General features: G+C 37.1%; 2 protein-coding genes across 7 annotated transcripts; one reads left to right on the top strand and one right to left on the bottom strand.

Annotated features, from left to right (window-relative positions):
- The first annotated feature begins 755 nt into the window (after positions 1–755).
- Positions 756–7947, top strand: LOC307127870 (uncharacterized protein). 6 transcript variants are annotated; one of them, XM_079819361.1, is made up of 5 exons: positions 968–1039; positions 1170–1825; positions 4656–6699; positions 6798–6886; positions 7056–7947. In XM_079819361.1, exons 2-5 carry the CDS (start codon positions 1772–1774, stop codon positions 7065–7067), a joined length of 2199 nt encoding a protein of 732 aa, XP_079675487.1. In that variant the 5' UTR covers positions 968–1039; positions 1170–1771; the 3' UTR covers positions 7068–7947. The 6 variants fall into 6 exon arrangements, with proteins under 6 accessions (XP_079675490.1, XP_079675489.1, XP_079675487.1 ...); XM_079819364.1 differs by lacking the exon at positions 1170–1825 and having other exon boundaries at positions 756–1039; positions 7056–7943; XM_079819363.1 differs by lacking the exon at positions 1170–1825 and having other exon boundaries at positions 763–1039; positions 7083–7943.
- On the bottom strand, positions 7340–16012 carry frrs1a (ferric-chelate reductase 1a). The gene is made up of 16 exons (XM_079819367.1): positions 15991–16012; positions 14129–14364; positions 13861–14000; positions 13435–13529; positions 13166–13310; positions 12888–13070; positions 12693–12791; positions 12397–12544; positions 10940–11053; positions 10222–10337; positions 9980–10066; positions 8952–9049; positions 8780–8838; positions 8547–8690; positions 8266–8324; positions 7340–8108 (listed from the first exon to the last, which is right to left on the bottom strand). Exons 2-16 carry the CDS (start codon positions 14322–14324, stop codon positions 8016–8018), a joined length of 1776 nt encoding a protein of 591 aa, XP_079675493.1. The 5' UTR covers positions 14325–14364; positions 15991–16012; the 3' UTR covers positions 7340–8015.
- Between the last annotated feature and the right edge of the window lie 231 nt (positions 16013–16243).

Here is a 16243-nt window from a genome sequence, read left to right as displayed (position 1 = left end):
TGTGTGTGTGTGTGTGTGTGTGTGTGTGTGTGTGTGTGTGTGTGTGGCTGACAGCTGTTTGGGACACCTTTATTATCTGTGCTAATGAATTAATCTTTCTGCCTTGTTTTTTTTTTTTTTTTTTTTTTATATCAGATGTCCATGTCAAGGTCATCTTAGTGAGCCCTTATTCGCTGTTAATAAGGGTTCATTGTTTTTTTTTGTGTTATTTTTGTTGTTTTTTAGATAAAATAGTACGTGTGGCCTTTATTAAAACTAAAAATGAAAGGCATAGCTCACCCAAAAATCTGTCAAAAAATGTTCAACCTCATTTTATAAAACTTTCTCTCTTCCGATAAGCCGATATTTTTCAATGTTAATTAAGGATTTGTCATTTCTGATATTTTTGAAACCGTTTTCTGTCAGTGAAAGTGAATGGGGACCAGCAGGGACAGTCGTAGTCTCTATGCGTTCTCATTATGGAAAAGACAATCTGCTAAATATATCTTTCACAGAGTCATACAGGGATTTTTGTAACAACATGAGGGTGAGTAAATAATGACTTTTTGGGTGAACTGTCCCTTTTATGAAATAGCCTATCTGACAAATATTGTTCTTGCATAAACACCCTATAATGTTGTTTTTGGTCACTCTGTAGTTTTGCAAAAGTGATGGTCGAGCGAAAAAATAAATAATAAAACACTAAATCAGATTAAAGCTGATCCTTTAATACACTGAGCCTCTGTATTTGATTCTGTTCACTGGCGACTCACAGTAAACTGTCTGATAACAGACGTCTGGTGTGAGCTTTTTTTCCAGAGCAGTGTGCAAATAATATTTTTTAGGTATATTCTCCTTTGATGCGTCTGTGTGTGTTTGAGCTTGAGCTTGTCATGTCTGTCAGTGGAGTTACTGTGATGCCATTGGTCGATTCCCACACATTCAATCAGAGCTGTTGCTTTTGTCACACATATTCACACACACTAACACACATACATGCACTCAGAGAAAGAAACGAGACCTTCACTGTTAAACCAGCCAACCTCAGAGCTCCATTACTGTAAGTATTCATTCCAAACTTTTGTATTGATATGTAATACACATTACTAGTGTGACATTTGTCTGGATGCATGGGGAGAGTCATTGTGCACCTGCGTCTGGTGAGAAACCTTTTTATGTATCTTCAACAGAGTTTAAAATCGGCTCAGATGTACACTTTGGAGTTTTGGCAAATCTGTGTATTGTAGTGGGAAGGTCTTGAGGAGAAAAGACGGAGGAGAGAGAGAGAGAGAAAGAGAGACGATGCCTTTTTTGGTGTTACATTTGCAATTTGTTGGAGTGTACTCATGCTGCTTTTCCGTCAAGTGTGTGGGATGGTAGCTATACAAAAACAGAGAAGATGGGGAGGAAAATGATGCAGAGACTGAGCCAGTAACACAGGCTGCAAACAGACAGAATATCCTCCACCAAACTTACTTCCATTATTTTACTATGATGCTCTGCAAGCAGAGTTGAACTGCTTATTCTAAACGGAAGCTTTCCCTCATTCCCTGCCGTATCCAATCTCAGTTTATGTACAAGATGCATTGGATCTTTACATTTGTCAATTTGCAATCAGATCACCAAAAATGTGTGTTAAATATGGTCTAAAAACCATGATAAGTTTCAACAAAAAGAAATGCATTGTCAAAACATTGTCACTTTAACCCATGCTAATTTCATGATCAAGCCATTAGATTTGTTGTTTTACAAAAAGACGTAAACATTTGGATATGAAGTGTGGAATTACACAATGAATAGAGTTTGCATCATATGTGACATCACTGCAATAGAACAGATGTGGCAGGTGAGTAATACTGAATTCTGGATTATTCCTGGAAAAACATAATGATACATGAGGATTGCTTTGGCTTAGAGCCTAAGTGGAGGATGAGAGGCTGAATTTTGTCCATAAACTAGATAGATAGATAGATAGATAGATAGATAGATAGATAGATAGATAGATAGATAGATAGATAGATAGGTAGATAGATAGATAGATAGATAGATAGATAGATAGATAGATAGATAGATAGATAGATAGATAGATGCCTATTATTTTTTATCAATTTTTAAAATTACGAATTATTTTAAGGGTTATTATTCAGTATTTCCATGAATTAGTAAATTTTTAGACATATTTGCTTTCATTAAAACCTATAGGTTAGTGGAGTGAAAACAACAAATTTGCATTCATAGTGTTGCCATTATGACATATCTTCAATTAAAATATGGTCAATTAAATAAATCAATATGTATATGCCTGTCATAGAATAATTTTACCTTTCAGATGAATCTCTTTCACTGGGATTCTGCTTTGTCTGTCATCAGTTATTCAATTATTATCAACTAAATTGTCAACAACAACAAAGAGTTAAATACAATAGTATTTAGTATTTAACATTATGACACTTTAAGCAATATAAGCATAAATATTAATAAGAATGATATAAAAAGTAATTTATACATTCTGCACAAGTTTATCAAGGGGGGCTTCTTACCCCAGGTAGGAGGGGGGGGGGGGGGGGGGGGGGGGGTCAACTTGTCCCAGTAGGGGCCATCTTACCCCTCTTTAAATATTTTACATTTGTTGCTACTACAACTAAATTAGCAAATAAGCATCATATCTAAATATGTTACCATTTAAAAGTAAATCCACATTGTTGTTAAGGGGGGCATCCCCAATCCTACCAATATATAAAAGAAGAGTCCAACAGTGACCTTGCACAGAATATGGACTGCATGTTCAAAAATCGCGTGGGCAAAGCCAAGCGTTCGATAGTTGGTTGAGAAAGTGTGGGCGCCCAGAGGGACAGAGCGGCTCCGTTTCATTGCAACCAGTGCTGGCGGGGCTCATGCGTTCAGTCGCGGTCGTTTCTGTCAATATCTTTATCTGCTCTATTTCACATTTGACAATAGCTGACGGCTCGATAAGTCTGAACAGGAATTTGTCGCGAGCTTGATTTTCCCTCTTCGAGTTCAACCATATGAATTACTCGCGACGCGTCGCTATTTGGTTACTCGCGTTATCTGTGCAAATTATTCAGGCATGTGCGTATTGCGGTAGATTGGAGATGATATCCGTTTGGCTCCTCTTTTTAAAGCTGCTGGTAGGTATCAAAATACTGAAGCTTTGTGCATCTGTTGCATCCGCATCTGCTTTGGCGAACATCTGCATGCGCAAGGCAGGCACGAATGATGCAGGAATTCTGTGCGCTGCATTTGTACTGTCGTGCTTGGCAGAGTGTCCAGTGTATTTAAAGTGTTATGATGCTGCATTGTCTATATCTGAAATCACCATGAATGATCGGTATAAATTCCATATCTGCTTGTAGTGGCAACACTGCAGTGATACAGAATATACCCAGAGAGAAGTTTGACTTAAAGGGATAAATCACCTTCACCACAAAAAGCAAACCCATATTACGTTTTGTGGAAAACAAAACGAGATGTTGGGCAGAATGACATTAGTCACCATTAACTTTCATTGAATGGAAACAAGATGCAATGAAAGTAAATGGTGACTGAGGCTGTTAAACACTTCTTAATTCTGGGGTGATCTATCCCTTTAATGCAACAGTCACACTTATTGGATAATATCGATGACATCGTTTTGCTATCTGCAGAATTCCACCTCTGGCAAAGTGGATGTAATGTTCAGACATCAGAAATGTATTTTCCAAAACAGACAGGCTGGATCTGGGGTTAATGGTCACAGCACCAGCAGGCATGCATAAAAGAACATCCTATCTGCTCGATATGAGCAATAGATTTGTTTCTCTGTCTCTATTACTGGATAAACTCAGGCTGATAGCTCTAATAAACCTACTGCATGGCACTTTGATAAGGTTGTCTCTGACTAGTCAGCTGCTTCTATATGGCTCGTACTGTATAATAAACAAGACAGCCTCCTCAGATACAGCATGTTGCTAGGCAACCACTACTTTTCTGGGGGAAAAACACAAAACAGACCCTCTGAAGTCATATGACAGTATTAAATTAAATGGCATTATGATCATCCACATACTGGAAGCTCCTCTTATGTTTTATGAGTGTGAGCATTGAAGCAGCACAAAGGGGAATGATAAACTATTAAGTGATAAATGAGGAAAAGGGAATCGTTGTAGCTGAGTTCAGTCATCCAATCAGCTTTTGGATTGATAGTACTTTCAAAAAAGTTGTGCACTTTGTACGAAGTGTTACCCTTCACTTTATTTAAGCTTATAAAAGGTTTTGTGATCGCAACTTGAACTGGTTGGGATATTTTAGTATCCTCAAAGAAAATCTGAATTTTACCCATAATTTTAATGAAAGAAAGGTTTGATGTAGATTTTCAGCCCACTTTGAGATTGCATGCTTTGTTAGAAAGCACACTTCGAATGCTTTCATTGGTATCCAAGATATCCGCCCACTTCTCACAGCATGAATGCTAGAATAGTTTGATGAAACTAATGCGACACTGTGCAATTCTGCTGAAAGTAGCACACGGCTGGTTCTTCTAGATCAAGGTTGTCTATGTTAATTGTATCCGAGAATTTTCAAGGATGTTAGCGTTTGTCGTGTTTGATTTTTTTAGTCTTCCTAAGCTTGGTGTTCCTTTAATTCTAAACAGATCTTTTTCAATGTAACTTTCATAGAGAGCCACAGCTGGTGTGCGAAGGTCATATGAAAGTGAACTAAATGAAGGCGAAAGCACCTCTGTAAATCAGCAACAAAAAGAGCAGAAATACCTCTCTGAAACAGTCACCATGGAGACCAGCCAGCTTTCAGAAATGGCTGATCTAACAGACTGTAAAATGGATCCTGGGTGTACAGAGGACCAGACATGCCAATTTACTGAGGAGGTAAATGAATGTTTTGTCACATATTTCTCAGAGTGCCTGGATACCAGAAAGAGCAACTCCCACGAAGACCTCGATGGGCAAGACAACAAAGGCATAACCAATGCAAGTGATAGCTCAGGTGAATCTGATGGGAGCAAAGAATCTCAAGAAAGCGTTATGGCAAAGGTCAACGAACAAGAACAGCCAGATGGTGGAGAATCTTTGACTTCTGAGTCTCACGAAGACCCTCACATGAACGACCAACCAGAAGAGGAAATGGAAATCAACAATTCTGATGATGCCCAGGAGGAGGAACACAATGAACCTGAAGAGAGGGTAGAGGCAGAAGAAGAGTCTGTGCTGGAGCAGCAAATGGACGAGCTAGTGATTTCTGAAGTCCAGACTGAAACTTGTCCGGAGGTGGATCGAGATGACCTGAGTGACTGTCTGCTTGTGGAAATGGCCATCATTTCATCAGACAGTGATGCTGAGGAGCCGTGGAGATCTTTAGTTCCCCCAGATGTCGACAAAGAAGAGATTGAGGAGATCGGTGATCTCTTGGCTATGGATGAAGCAGAGGTAAACCTGGAAGACCAATCAAGTCAGGAAGACGTTGAAGTGATTGATAGCAATCCTGAACCTGAAGATGAAGCCCTGGCTGAACACATTACTGAAAGTGAGATTCTAGAGCAACCAGAGTGTCCCACCGAATGTGAGCTGCAAGATATTTCTTTGGACTCCTCTGTCCATTACTGCAGCTTAACAAAGATTGCAGAGGATGAAGATGAGCTTGGGAAAACCTCGAAGCACAACCTGCAGCGCCTGTCTTGTTCAACTTCAGAGCTCGACAAGAAGTTGCCGCAGGACTTCTGCGTGGTTCAGGAAATCAAGAGCGAGAATGTCAGCACAGAGCATCTGGATTTCAGGGTGGCTCGTAAGCAATGGCAGAAGATGGAAGAGCAAACCAAGGGTCTGGTGCATCGGCCAGTGATGAAGCTGGGATCTTGCCAGGGTGGACACAGCTTCATGTATACACCGGTCCGCAACATTGATCGTCCCAGAAGAGACCCTGACGTAGAGAGTCTTGGTCTGGGGGATTACCAGTACACTCAATTCAGCCCCTGTTCTGAGGACTCTGGTCTGGATGACACAAGCTACAGGTCTCCTTACGATGAGCCAGAGACTCCAGTGGAGCGGGAGATCCGTGAAGCTCTCGAGCGAGAGGAGAATTTCAGACGAGAGAGGGCAATGGCAAATATGTCCACTGGTGACGCGACACAAGTTCAACCCAGTCCTAGTGTTCTTCACCACAGTAGATCAGAGCCTGGCGAGAAAGGACGGATGTTTGACACACCGGAGGACAGATGCAGGTCTCAGAGGTCCCCTAGTGCAAGAACTCCAACTTTGTCCATCACTGCCTCTTCTGGAAAAACTCCCACATACCATGAAATGACTGCCAACAATGTCATTATACTCGAGCCGGATTCGTACCCCACCACTCCACGGAATCGAGGAAAAGGTGGGTTGCTCTCTCCAGGGACGAGCACTTTCCAAGAATGGCCATCAGACATGAACAACGTGATCATCCTGGAGACATCGAATCTCATCATTCGAAGTGCCTCGGAATTCTGCCTGAGCACGGCATGTCAAGAGGCACAAGAGAGCACGTTTCAGAACAATCCCTTCTTTAAACTGCGCTCTCACAGCACCCAATCTCTGGTGGATCAGGAGATCAAGTTGGTGAGGCAAAGAGAAGAGGAGCTTAGGAGGCAGAGAGCACAACTATATGTAAAGGAGAGGTATGACACAGTCCTCGTGTCCCCCAACCAACTGCAGAATTTCAGTTACGAGAGGCCAGGTATAGAACACTTAGCAAGTAGAGTATTTACTTCATTGATGTTATACATAAAGATGTAGTTCAGCAAATGTCCTTTCTTTTATTTGGACACTTTACAGGAGAGGTACCATCAAAATCGAAGTCATCTCCCTCATCTCCATCGAAGACACGCAAAATGGATCGCTCCGCTTTGTCCTGCGACCAGAAGGTACTTTACATTTAGGCATGCTGATTCAAAGTTTTTCTGTTTGTCCTCTCATGTACTATCATTTTTAACTGTTCTGAATTCCATTGCAAAGCATCTGTATTTCATCTGTTTCGTTTGACATCTCATTGATCTGTGCCCATTTCACCTTGAAACTGGAAACTGCATGCAGTTTTACAGGTGAAGCTTTCTCCTTTAGTTCCCTGAGGCTCCTTTCCCTCGAGTCAGACGAAAAAGTGCCCTGGCCCAGAGGTGGGAGGCAGGTATCTTTGCCAATCATCAGCAACAAGACTGAATGATTTGCCTAAATGAAGCACCGAAGCACAAATCAAGTTTCCATTACAGTATAAGCATGTAGAAATAGATTCAGAGTAAAAGAATAATTAGAACAAACCTGGGACTTAATAGGTGAGTAAAAATATTCACAACTGATGTCTTAACTTTTTTTTATTTTTTGGATGCGAATAGTATTTTCTTTCTGAATTGGTACACTTTTATATTATTGCAGATGAAACATTTATAAATTGCACTATGTACAAAAATAACGCCAAACACTGAGAAATATATTATTCTGATTTCACATAACATACATGGTTTTAAAAAAAATAGTAATTTTGAGTCTTATATTAACAAATCAGTTTCTTGTTTATAAGATATTTTGTCACTTTAACCATACAGTGGAAAACAGAAGTAAATAAAAATACATTCATCTTTGATTTAATCTGATTCAAAGTGCAATTTAAGACAAGAGAAACCGCTTCTTGGAATGTCTATTTTAGAGTATATTATGGATGTAGCTTCCAGAGATGTTACAGATAAGTAGCTGGCTTCTGTACCATTATTACATTGTGAACCTTTCAAATATGTTATGCTTCGATTGCCTGCGTATAATGTGAACATTTATTCCTGTGTGAAAATAGTAATAAAAAATATGTGTGACTTTCAACTTCATAATATTCATGTTTGAAATGACATCTTAATAGATATGTTTCTTCCTTGCAGGATGTTTTCAATGCAAAATACTGTTCAAACCTTGCAATAAAATGAAACGATAATTGATAATGATTTGTTCTGCTGTAGGCATTCATCTGAATTTATGTCCTGAAAAGCTGCCATATGTTTCATACGTTGGTTATACGTCCCCTATGGAGCCGAGCAGTGAGATACAGAAAGCTGAGTTTCCGAGCACAAACACAGCAAGGGCAGCCACTCTAAACTTAGTATCCTGTGGGAGCAGAAAGAATTGAGATGCTTAGATGTACATTATGTACATTATTGAGCCTTATAATTCGATTTTTAAATTCTCGTTGTGCATATCGCAATACACACTGATTTCTTTTAATATTAACATTAAGGATTACATCTGAGTAAAGTGAACTTACCCAGTTTACATTCCCTGAAAAGTCTGAGAAAAGCGGAATTTCTTCTTCATTGCCACTTCCTGCTGAAACAAGAGAAATGACTAAATATATAATGTTACATTATCTTTGAAAACATATATTGCTTCATTTCACTCTCAGTTGGAATCATCTTTCAATTTATGCCTGAACCACAGGAAGAGGGAACGTGACTGAACAGGCAATGTGAACTTCCAAATGAATCAGACTTTTGCTTTTGCACAGTTTTTCAAAGGTTATTTAATGTGAAAATGATTTATACAAACCTTTTCTAATAACATAATGCTTATGAAGTTTTAACACAAGCTTTAACACAATGGTCCAAACCACAAAAGCAGAGAGAACCCCTGTGGTCCACGGGTAAGGTAGCAAAAGAGACTGTTGCTTCATTCCAAAAAATAAGGAAACCACTGCAACAATATATATATATAAAAAAGAATCATTACAGATGGAAATAAATGTATTTCTAAACAACAAAATTCCAAAGAGTGAAATTCACCAGCAATTATTTCAGCAGCATTTCCAACACCCCGGTGCAACCATTTGAATATCCACCTCCTGGGAAAAGCAAATGATTATCCTGGTGTATACTCACTTCATTATGGTCAATTCATATATGTAAGCAGAACATGTACATTTGAGTTATTTGAGTTTTGAGTTTGAGTCATTACCTTGAGGAGTCTGGAGCTGGTCTGAATGCAGCCATTATGGGCTGACAGAAAGAGAGAATCATGACGGTGCAGCCTAGGTATGGATGAGCACCTGCTCTCTGTTAAGACATTTGATAATAATATTAAAGGGATAGTTCACCCAAAAAAGAAAATTCTGTCATCATTTACTGACCCTCAAGTTGTTCCAAACCTGTATGAGTTTCTTTGTTCTGCTGAACACAAAAGAAGATATTTAGAAAAATGTTTGTGACCAAGCAGATTGAGCAACTTTTGACTACCATATAGAAAAAAAATATATGGTAGTCAATAGTTGCTCTATCTGCTTTGTTACAAACATTCTTCACTCTATCTTCTTTTTGTGTTCAGCAGAACAAAGAAACTCATACAGGTTTGGAACAACTTGAGGGTGAGTAAATGATGACAGAATTTTCATTTTGAGTGAACTATACCTTTAACTACAACAACTATTAAACTATTTTCAGAAATGTAAATAAATCTGAAATAAATGGAAATCTAAATATTAGATGAAAAAAACTTACAACTTACTAACAACGAACAAATTTTTTTACAACATACACTAACCTTTGTTAAATGAATGTTCACAATCATGCTGATGTTAACAATGACTAGGATTAATAAATGCTGTAGCGGTATTGTTCATTGTTAGTTCATAACTAAACAAATGAAACCTGATTATAAAGTGTTACTCTTAAACTAAAATTAAAACGAAACCTGAAAACAAAAGTAAAAGCCACTCCAAAATATTAATAAATACTATACTTAATAAATACTACTGTACAGATAACACATATTATAGACAATACAACATTGGCTAAAACATAACCACACCATAATAATAAGCACTCCCTCTGATGCTGAAATTGGTCTTAAATGAAATACGGCGGCCTCTATTGGCAAGGAGTGAAACTGTGGCATTTAATATTGTCTGTAGAAAAAGTGTTGTTTAAACTGTTTAAAATATGCAATGCATTTTATTGCAAATCATTGTCTAGGCAGGGTTTACTCACTGTGCTCCATTTTCCTCGGTAGATAAAAGGAAAAATGAAGCCCAAAGCCATGAGCAAAACAGTAAGGGACATCAACATGCGATGCACCTGTGAACAAAGAAAATATTTAAACTATGAAAAATATATGCAGTAATGAAAACCTGATTACAAGTGAAATGTGCAGAAAACTGAAAAATAGCAACCACCCTAAAAACACCCTTTTTTTGAAGCATAAATATACTGTACAAAAACATACTTCATACCTGGAACCATATTTTTTGCCCAAACAATGTTCGATCTGGCCAATCAGGTTTAAAATAGCCAGCGATTAATGTTCCAGTGGTTCCTGCTAGCATCCAGGCAATCAGCATTAGAGCTCCTGCATTTACATTTGGAAAGTATATTTGGAAACTTGCAAATTACAGCATTTTGCAATTTATTCATAACATGTAGTGGTTTATCTAATTACCAATTTGTCATTTAACTGATGCTTTTATTCCACCGCAGTTAAAATACACTTTCAATGGCACAACAATGATAATTGCACTTACACATCGTCACCTTCCTAAAATAACTGCCTAAGTCTTTTTTTTTTGGCATAAGTCATCTCATGATGCTGACCACCTCTGGTAAAATCGCCCACATCCTCAGTTGAACAGATCATGCAATTTTACCTCTGTAGTATAATGGCCTAGGCTATGTCAAGAGTGTGACTTAGGCCGTTTTATTTTGCCTAAGTCAAAAGACAATGAGACTTTTACAAGCTTTTCAAGATGGCAGCTGCATCGAGAAGAACAAAAATCTACTCAACTTCTCAATTATTGGTTCAGTTTTTTGTGTTTTCTGAGAAACTTGAAAAAATGACTTGGGCAATTTTAGGAAGGTGACAACATGCAACATTTCCTTTTCCTGACAATGTATTTAACCATTCATGGAATTCTCAGTATCCTGCAGTAAACATAATTACAGCGAGACACTTACCATGACATTTCATGAGCAGTGGAGATCGAGAACCTGTCAGTATCTCATGAGGGCCGGTAATGATCTGATGGTGGGATGATATCAGCGGCTGCCTCGTGTGTCTATGGATCATACCTGCAGCACAACAAAACAACAATAAAACTGATGAGATAACTTGGATAAAGCACAATTTCAAACAATTTCTATCAATAAAAATTGTGATTTATCACACAATAAAGATTAGAAAAAAATCTGACACAATTGCTGTAAATCGTTTAGAACTTGTGCTTGTTTCCTTGTAAAAGTTTAATTCAAACTTTAGCAAGCCAGCTGCAGCTATTTTATTCCCTGTGCACCCAGTAACCCTGCCATAAAATAAATGACAGGAAACAAGTACTGATTGCTCAGGCCATCACAGACACTTGTTAACCAGCAAGGTCAGAAATCCGGATCTGTGGAGTAACACACAGGGGGGAGGCCATAAAAAAGTTTAATGTGACTCTGTATCCGATGAGATGCATGATCATTTGCGGTCGTGATGACCGGAAAGACAATTCCTGCTATTTCATCATGCTGTAAATCTAGCAGTTAAAAAAAGAGCCAACACACATATAACACACACAGCACGTAATATGTCATCAGTGTTATTTTAGTATTATATATATATATATTAAGTAAAGATGATGTTCCATGAAGATATTTTGTAAAATTCCTACCATAAATATATACAAAATTTATTAGTAGTAATATGCATTGATGAGGACTTCATTTGGACAACTTTAAAGGCGATTTTCTCAGCCAAATATTGTCCTATCCTAACAATCCATCAATGAAAAGCGTATTTATTCAACTTTTAGATGATGTATAAATCTCAATTTCCAAAAATATGATTGGTTTTGTGGTCCAGGGTCACCATATCTAATCATATAAATATATATATATTTATATGGCCACTGAGCTCATATATATATATATATATATACATATATATATATATATATATATATATATATATATATATATATATATATATACATATATATACATATATATATATATATATATATATATATATATATATATATATATACATATATATATATATATATATATATATATATACATATATATATATATATATATATATATATACATATATATATATATATATATATATATATATATATATATATATATATATACATATATATATATATATATATATATACATATATATATATATATATATACATATATATATATATATATATATACATATATATATATATATATATACATATATATATATATATATATATATATATATATATATATATATATATATATATATATATATATATATATATATATATATATATATATAGAGCTAGATTTCAATTAGTGAAAATGAAAATGATTTTTAATAGCTTTATTTGACAATAAAAACTCTCTATATCATTGATGCGATTGAAGCTCACCATTTTCCGCAGTGCCGTGTGCTACGAACAGGTAGTAACTGTTGTTAAGACTGAATCGGACGGGATCCTGAGGGGTGTAGATGGATCTAGAGAACTTGCACTGAATGACCCCGTCAGAAACTCTCCAGCCTACATCAGTCAGCACTGACTGCAGAGGAAGTGAAAATCCTGCTGATTACATTTACGACAGACACTGCATAAAGTTTAATGGAGATGCTGTCATCTTTTTGGACTATTATGTTTTTATGGTTTTAAAATGATGTTGTAACAATACTGCAATACTGAAATACTCTCACCTTGGATGCCACCTCTGGGTATGTCCTGCCTTTTGTGTGTGCAGCCTCAACGCTTACACGACCCCCGTCATTTACACACAAGTACGCATCATCATCTCCCTAGCAAACATTAAGATCTTCAGGGTCACACAAATAGAATACATCTAAAGTCAGTTCATTATAATGCAGATGTGAAATGCATTTGTTCATGCTCACCATCCATTTATCCTTGGACAGGGCAAAGGAGACGTATCCCTGTGCAGGGCCACTGAGCTCAAATGAAACTGTCTGGCCCAAAGTAGAATAAGAAAGGAAGAAGCAGTTTGTGTCTGTAGAAGGTTTACAGCCGACAGGGTCATTGAGACAAGACTTCCACCTGCCACATCCCTCTGAAGTGAACTGTAAGAGAAGTGGAATCATGCACAGTTTTTACAATAAATGGCTATGTAAAGCAGCTTATAAGAGCAGAATATATTTAGTATTTTGGCACGTACTGGCTCAGGCAGTATAGAGGTGCTTGCAGACTTTGTAGACATGATGGTGGTAGATTGAGGTGGAGCAGGAGTCACGTCTCCTTGAGATATGACCGGACCAGGAAGTTTGAGCCAGAATGTCTTATAGTGGGCAAGAACTGTGGCACTTGATGTGGGGAAAAAAAGAGATTGAACATAATACATTTTACTATATACACAAATATTGGTTTGAAATACAGTTTGTGAACTATATAGTGAAGTATTTTAATATTGATCAGAAACACACTCACAAAAACTGTACAGTGGGAGGAGCATTCGACGGGGCTATCCAGATCACCTGAATTTCTGTCTTTTTGGCATTACTGGTGTGACTAACGGCAGAACCCTTTAAAAGACATCATACTTTCATTATACGACAACTCTTTAACATTAAAAGCAGATTTTTAGGCACATTTCAACATACTTTGTAATACCATATATTTTATGGTAATTGTGATTTATACAACAGCAGGGCTGTGATCAGCCAATCAAATGATATTTAGTATTATAATGGAACTTTTGCTCATGCGATATTTCTTAAATACAGTACCAGTTAAAAGTTAGGGTTGGTATTGAATGTTTTTGAAAAAAGTCTCTTATGCTCACCAAGGCTCATCTTTTATTTAATCAAAAATATAGTAACATTATGTTATACTCATACATATATACTACAGTACCTTTATGTTGTTGCATGTCAAACGCTGAGAAATCTTGGGATCTACCAATGCGAATGAGCCAACAGCTGGCCCATCAGGGTTTGTGGCATCTCGGGCCTGAATTAGAAAGCCTTTAAAGTGCTCACTTCCAGAGAGAGTGACTGTGGACAGTGAAAGTGTCAATAAATAAAGGCAACTAGCAAAAGGAAGCTACATGGTTGATCAACTGTACTCAAAACATCAAAATTGGCCAAAATGATAATCATTGGTTAGTGTTTTTCCCCCTCACCTCTGATGTCCATCCCTGGGCTGAATTTACTGGCATTCGCGGTCAGTGTATATGGACTGGCAGTAGTGTTGGGTTGGCTGTGATGCTCTGGCATCATGCTCTCGCAAGATTTCTCCACCTTTCCATTTTTGTATCCACTTACAGCTGTCAAACACAAAGTCCCAAGGATTGCCAGAGAAGTTTGCAGATTCCACATTTCCAGCAGAGGCAAAGTGATTCTCTTCTATGGATAGATCCTGAGGGGAGTACAGTTATGGACTTTAGTCAGTCCTTATGTTAGAGATTATCCCTTGATCCTTAGGATTTATATTACATTACATTACAGGGTTCTCACATTTATTGACAAATTTAAGATTTTTTCTTACAGGATTAATTCACTTTTAAATAAACTTTTGCTGATAATTTACTCTCCCCCATGTCATCTAAGATGTCCATGTCTTTCTTTCTGCAGTCGAAAAGAAATGAAGGTTTTTGATGAAAACATTCCAGGATTTTTCTCCATATAATGGACTTCAATGGGCTCCAAACGGTTTATGGTCCAAATGACAGTTTCAGTACAGCTTCAAAGGGCTTTAAACGATATCAAACAATACCAGACGATGAATAAGGGTCTTATCTAGCTAAACGATCAGTTTCAGCAAGAAACCGAGCAGTATTTATGCTATTATTTTACCTCTTATCAGACGAACGTGATCCTCTCTGAGCTCCGCCATAACTTCCGCGAAGGGAGGTCAAAATACGAGCGTGGTCATAGATATATCGATCGTAGATGCCTCATTCTACTGATCCGTGCAGTCGCTAATGGTCATCTATGACCATGCTCGTATTTTGACCTCACTTAGCGGATGTTATGGCGGAGCTGAGAGATGATCACGTTCGTCTGATAAGAGGTAAAATAATAGCATAAATACTGCTCGGTTTCTCGCAGAAATTGATCGTTTGGCTAGATAAGACCCTTATCCATCGTCTGGTATCGTTTGATATCGTTTAAAGCCCTTTGAAGCTGCACTGAAACTGTCATTTGGACCTTGAACCGTTTGGACTCCCATTGAAGTCCATTATATGGAGAAAAATCCTGGAATGTTTTCATCAAAAACCTTTACTTTCTTTTTGACCGCAGAAAGAAAGACATGGACATCTTGGATGACATGGGGGTGAGTAAATTATCAGCAAAAGTTTATTTAAAAGTGAACTAATCCTTTAAAGCTGCAGTCAGTAACTTTTTGCGCTCTAGCGGTTAATAAAACAGAATTGCATGCGTCTTGCGGAAGAACATTGCTGCCGGAGCTACTTCTCTCTGTTTATGTCTATGGCGAGTCACGCAGGGACTGTGCTCCTCCGCAGCAGTTCCTACCAGACCGCTCTGAAATAGTCCCAATATAAACACTTATTATAAGTGTACCATAATAGACAAAAACACGGTTTGGAAAATGGATTCATGTTGTACATTCTCATTATATTATTTTTTGCAAATCTTGAACTCAAAAAAAGATACGGACAGCAGCTTTAAATTTTCCAGTCATTTGTGATTTCTGGAAATGTATTATTATTATTATTATTATTATTATTATTATTATTATTATTATTTTAAATTCTATTTTTATGTCAGTTACCAGCCATTAGAAGTAGGCTAATAGGCTATATAAAAGTTATATAAAATAAAGCATTTTTTAATATAAAAAAAATGTCCTGAATTCACTTTCTCTTGTGAAAAAGTCATTAGTAATTTGCTGCCCAATTTATTTAGTTTTCCATGACTTTTCCACACTCAATTTAACAATGACAATATGTATGTGTGTAAATATTAAAGATATTGATATAAAAAGTTAACGAAGGGTTTCAAAAGTAAGTACTGCTCTTACCTTGTCAGCAACCTGTCTGCTCAGGTAATGTTGTCTGATAATAGTTTTATGGTTTGAACATGAATGGGCGGGTTATGTCGTCTCTAGGCCTACCACCACACGATGGAGACAAAATCTGAAACTACTCCTAGCAGGTCTGTTTGTTTATTTATTCGTTATTTAGCCTATTGTGTATTTATTTACACGTGAATTTAATTCCAATACGTGAATAGTAGCAGTGTTTTCTATCTAATCATTTGCATAAGCATACACT

Source organism: Gobio gobio, assembly GCF_949357685.1.
Source record: "Gobio gobio genome assembly, chromosome: 6".
Taxonomy (NCBI): domain Eukaryota; kingdom Metazoa; phylum Chordata; class Actinopteri; order Cypriniformes; family Gobionidae; genus Gobio; species Gobio gobio.
Note: the sequence above shows the minus strand (reverse complement) of the source record. Positions and strands in the feature narration are given on the sequence as shown.

Excerpts from the sequence above, each read along its gene's own strand:
- LOC307127870 (XM_079819360.1), top strand. The coding sequence starts at position 3,006 with ATGAATTACTCGCGACGCGTCGCTATTTGGTTACTCGCGTTATCTGTG. Across the intron at positions 6,700-6,797 it reads TTTCAGTTACGAGAGGCCAG|GAGAGGTACCATCAAAATCG; the intron begins GTATAGAACACT and ends GACACTTTACAG. Across the intron at positions 6,887-7,082 it reads CTTTGTCCTGCGACCAGAAG|TTCCCTGAGGCTCCTTTCCC; the intron begins GTACTTTACATT and ends TTTCTCCTTTAG.
- frrs1a (XM_079819367.1), bottom strand. The coding sequence starts at position 14,324 with ATGTGGAATCTGCAAACTTCTCTGGCAATCCTTGGGACTTTGTGTTTG. Across the intron at positions 12,792-12,887 it reads TGTCCAAGGATAAATGGATG|GGAGATGATGATGCGTACTT; the intron begins GTGAGCATGAAC and ends AATGTTTGCTAG. Across the intron at positions 10,338-10,939 it reads ACTGCTCATGAAATGTCATG|GAGCTCTAATGCTGATTGCC; the intron begins GTAAGTGTCTCG and ends ATGTAAATGCAG.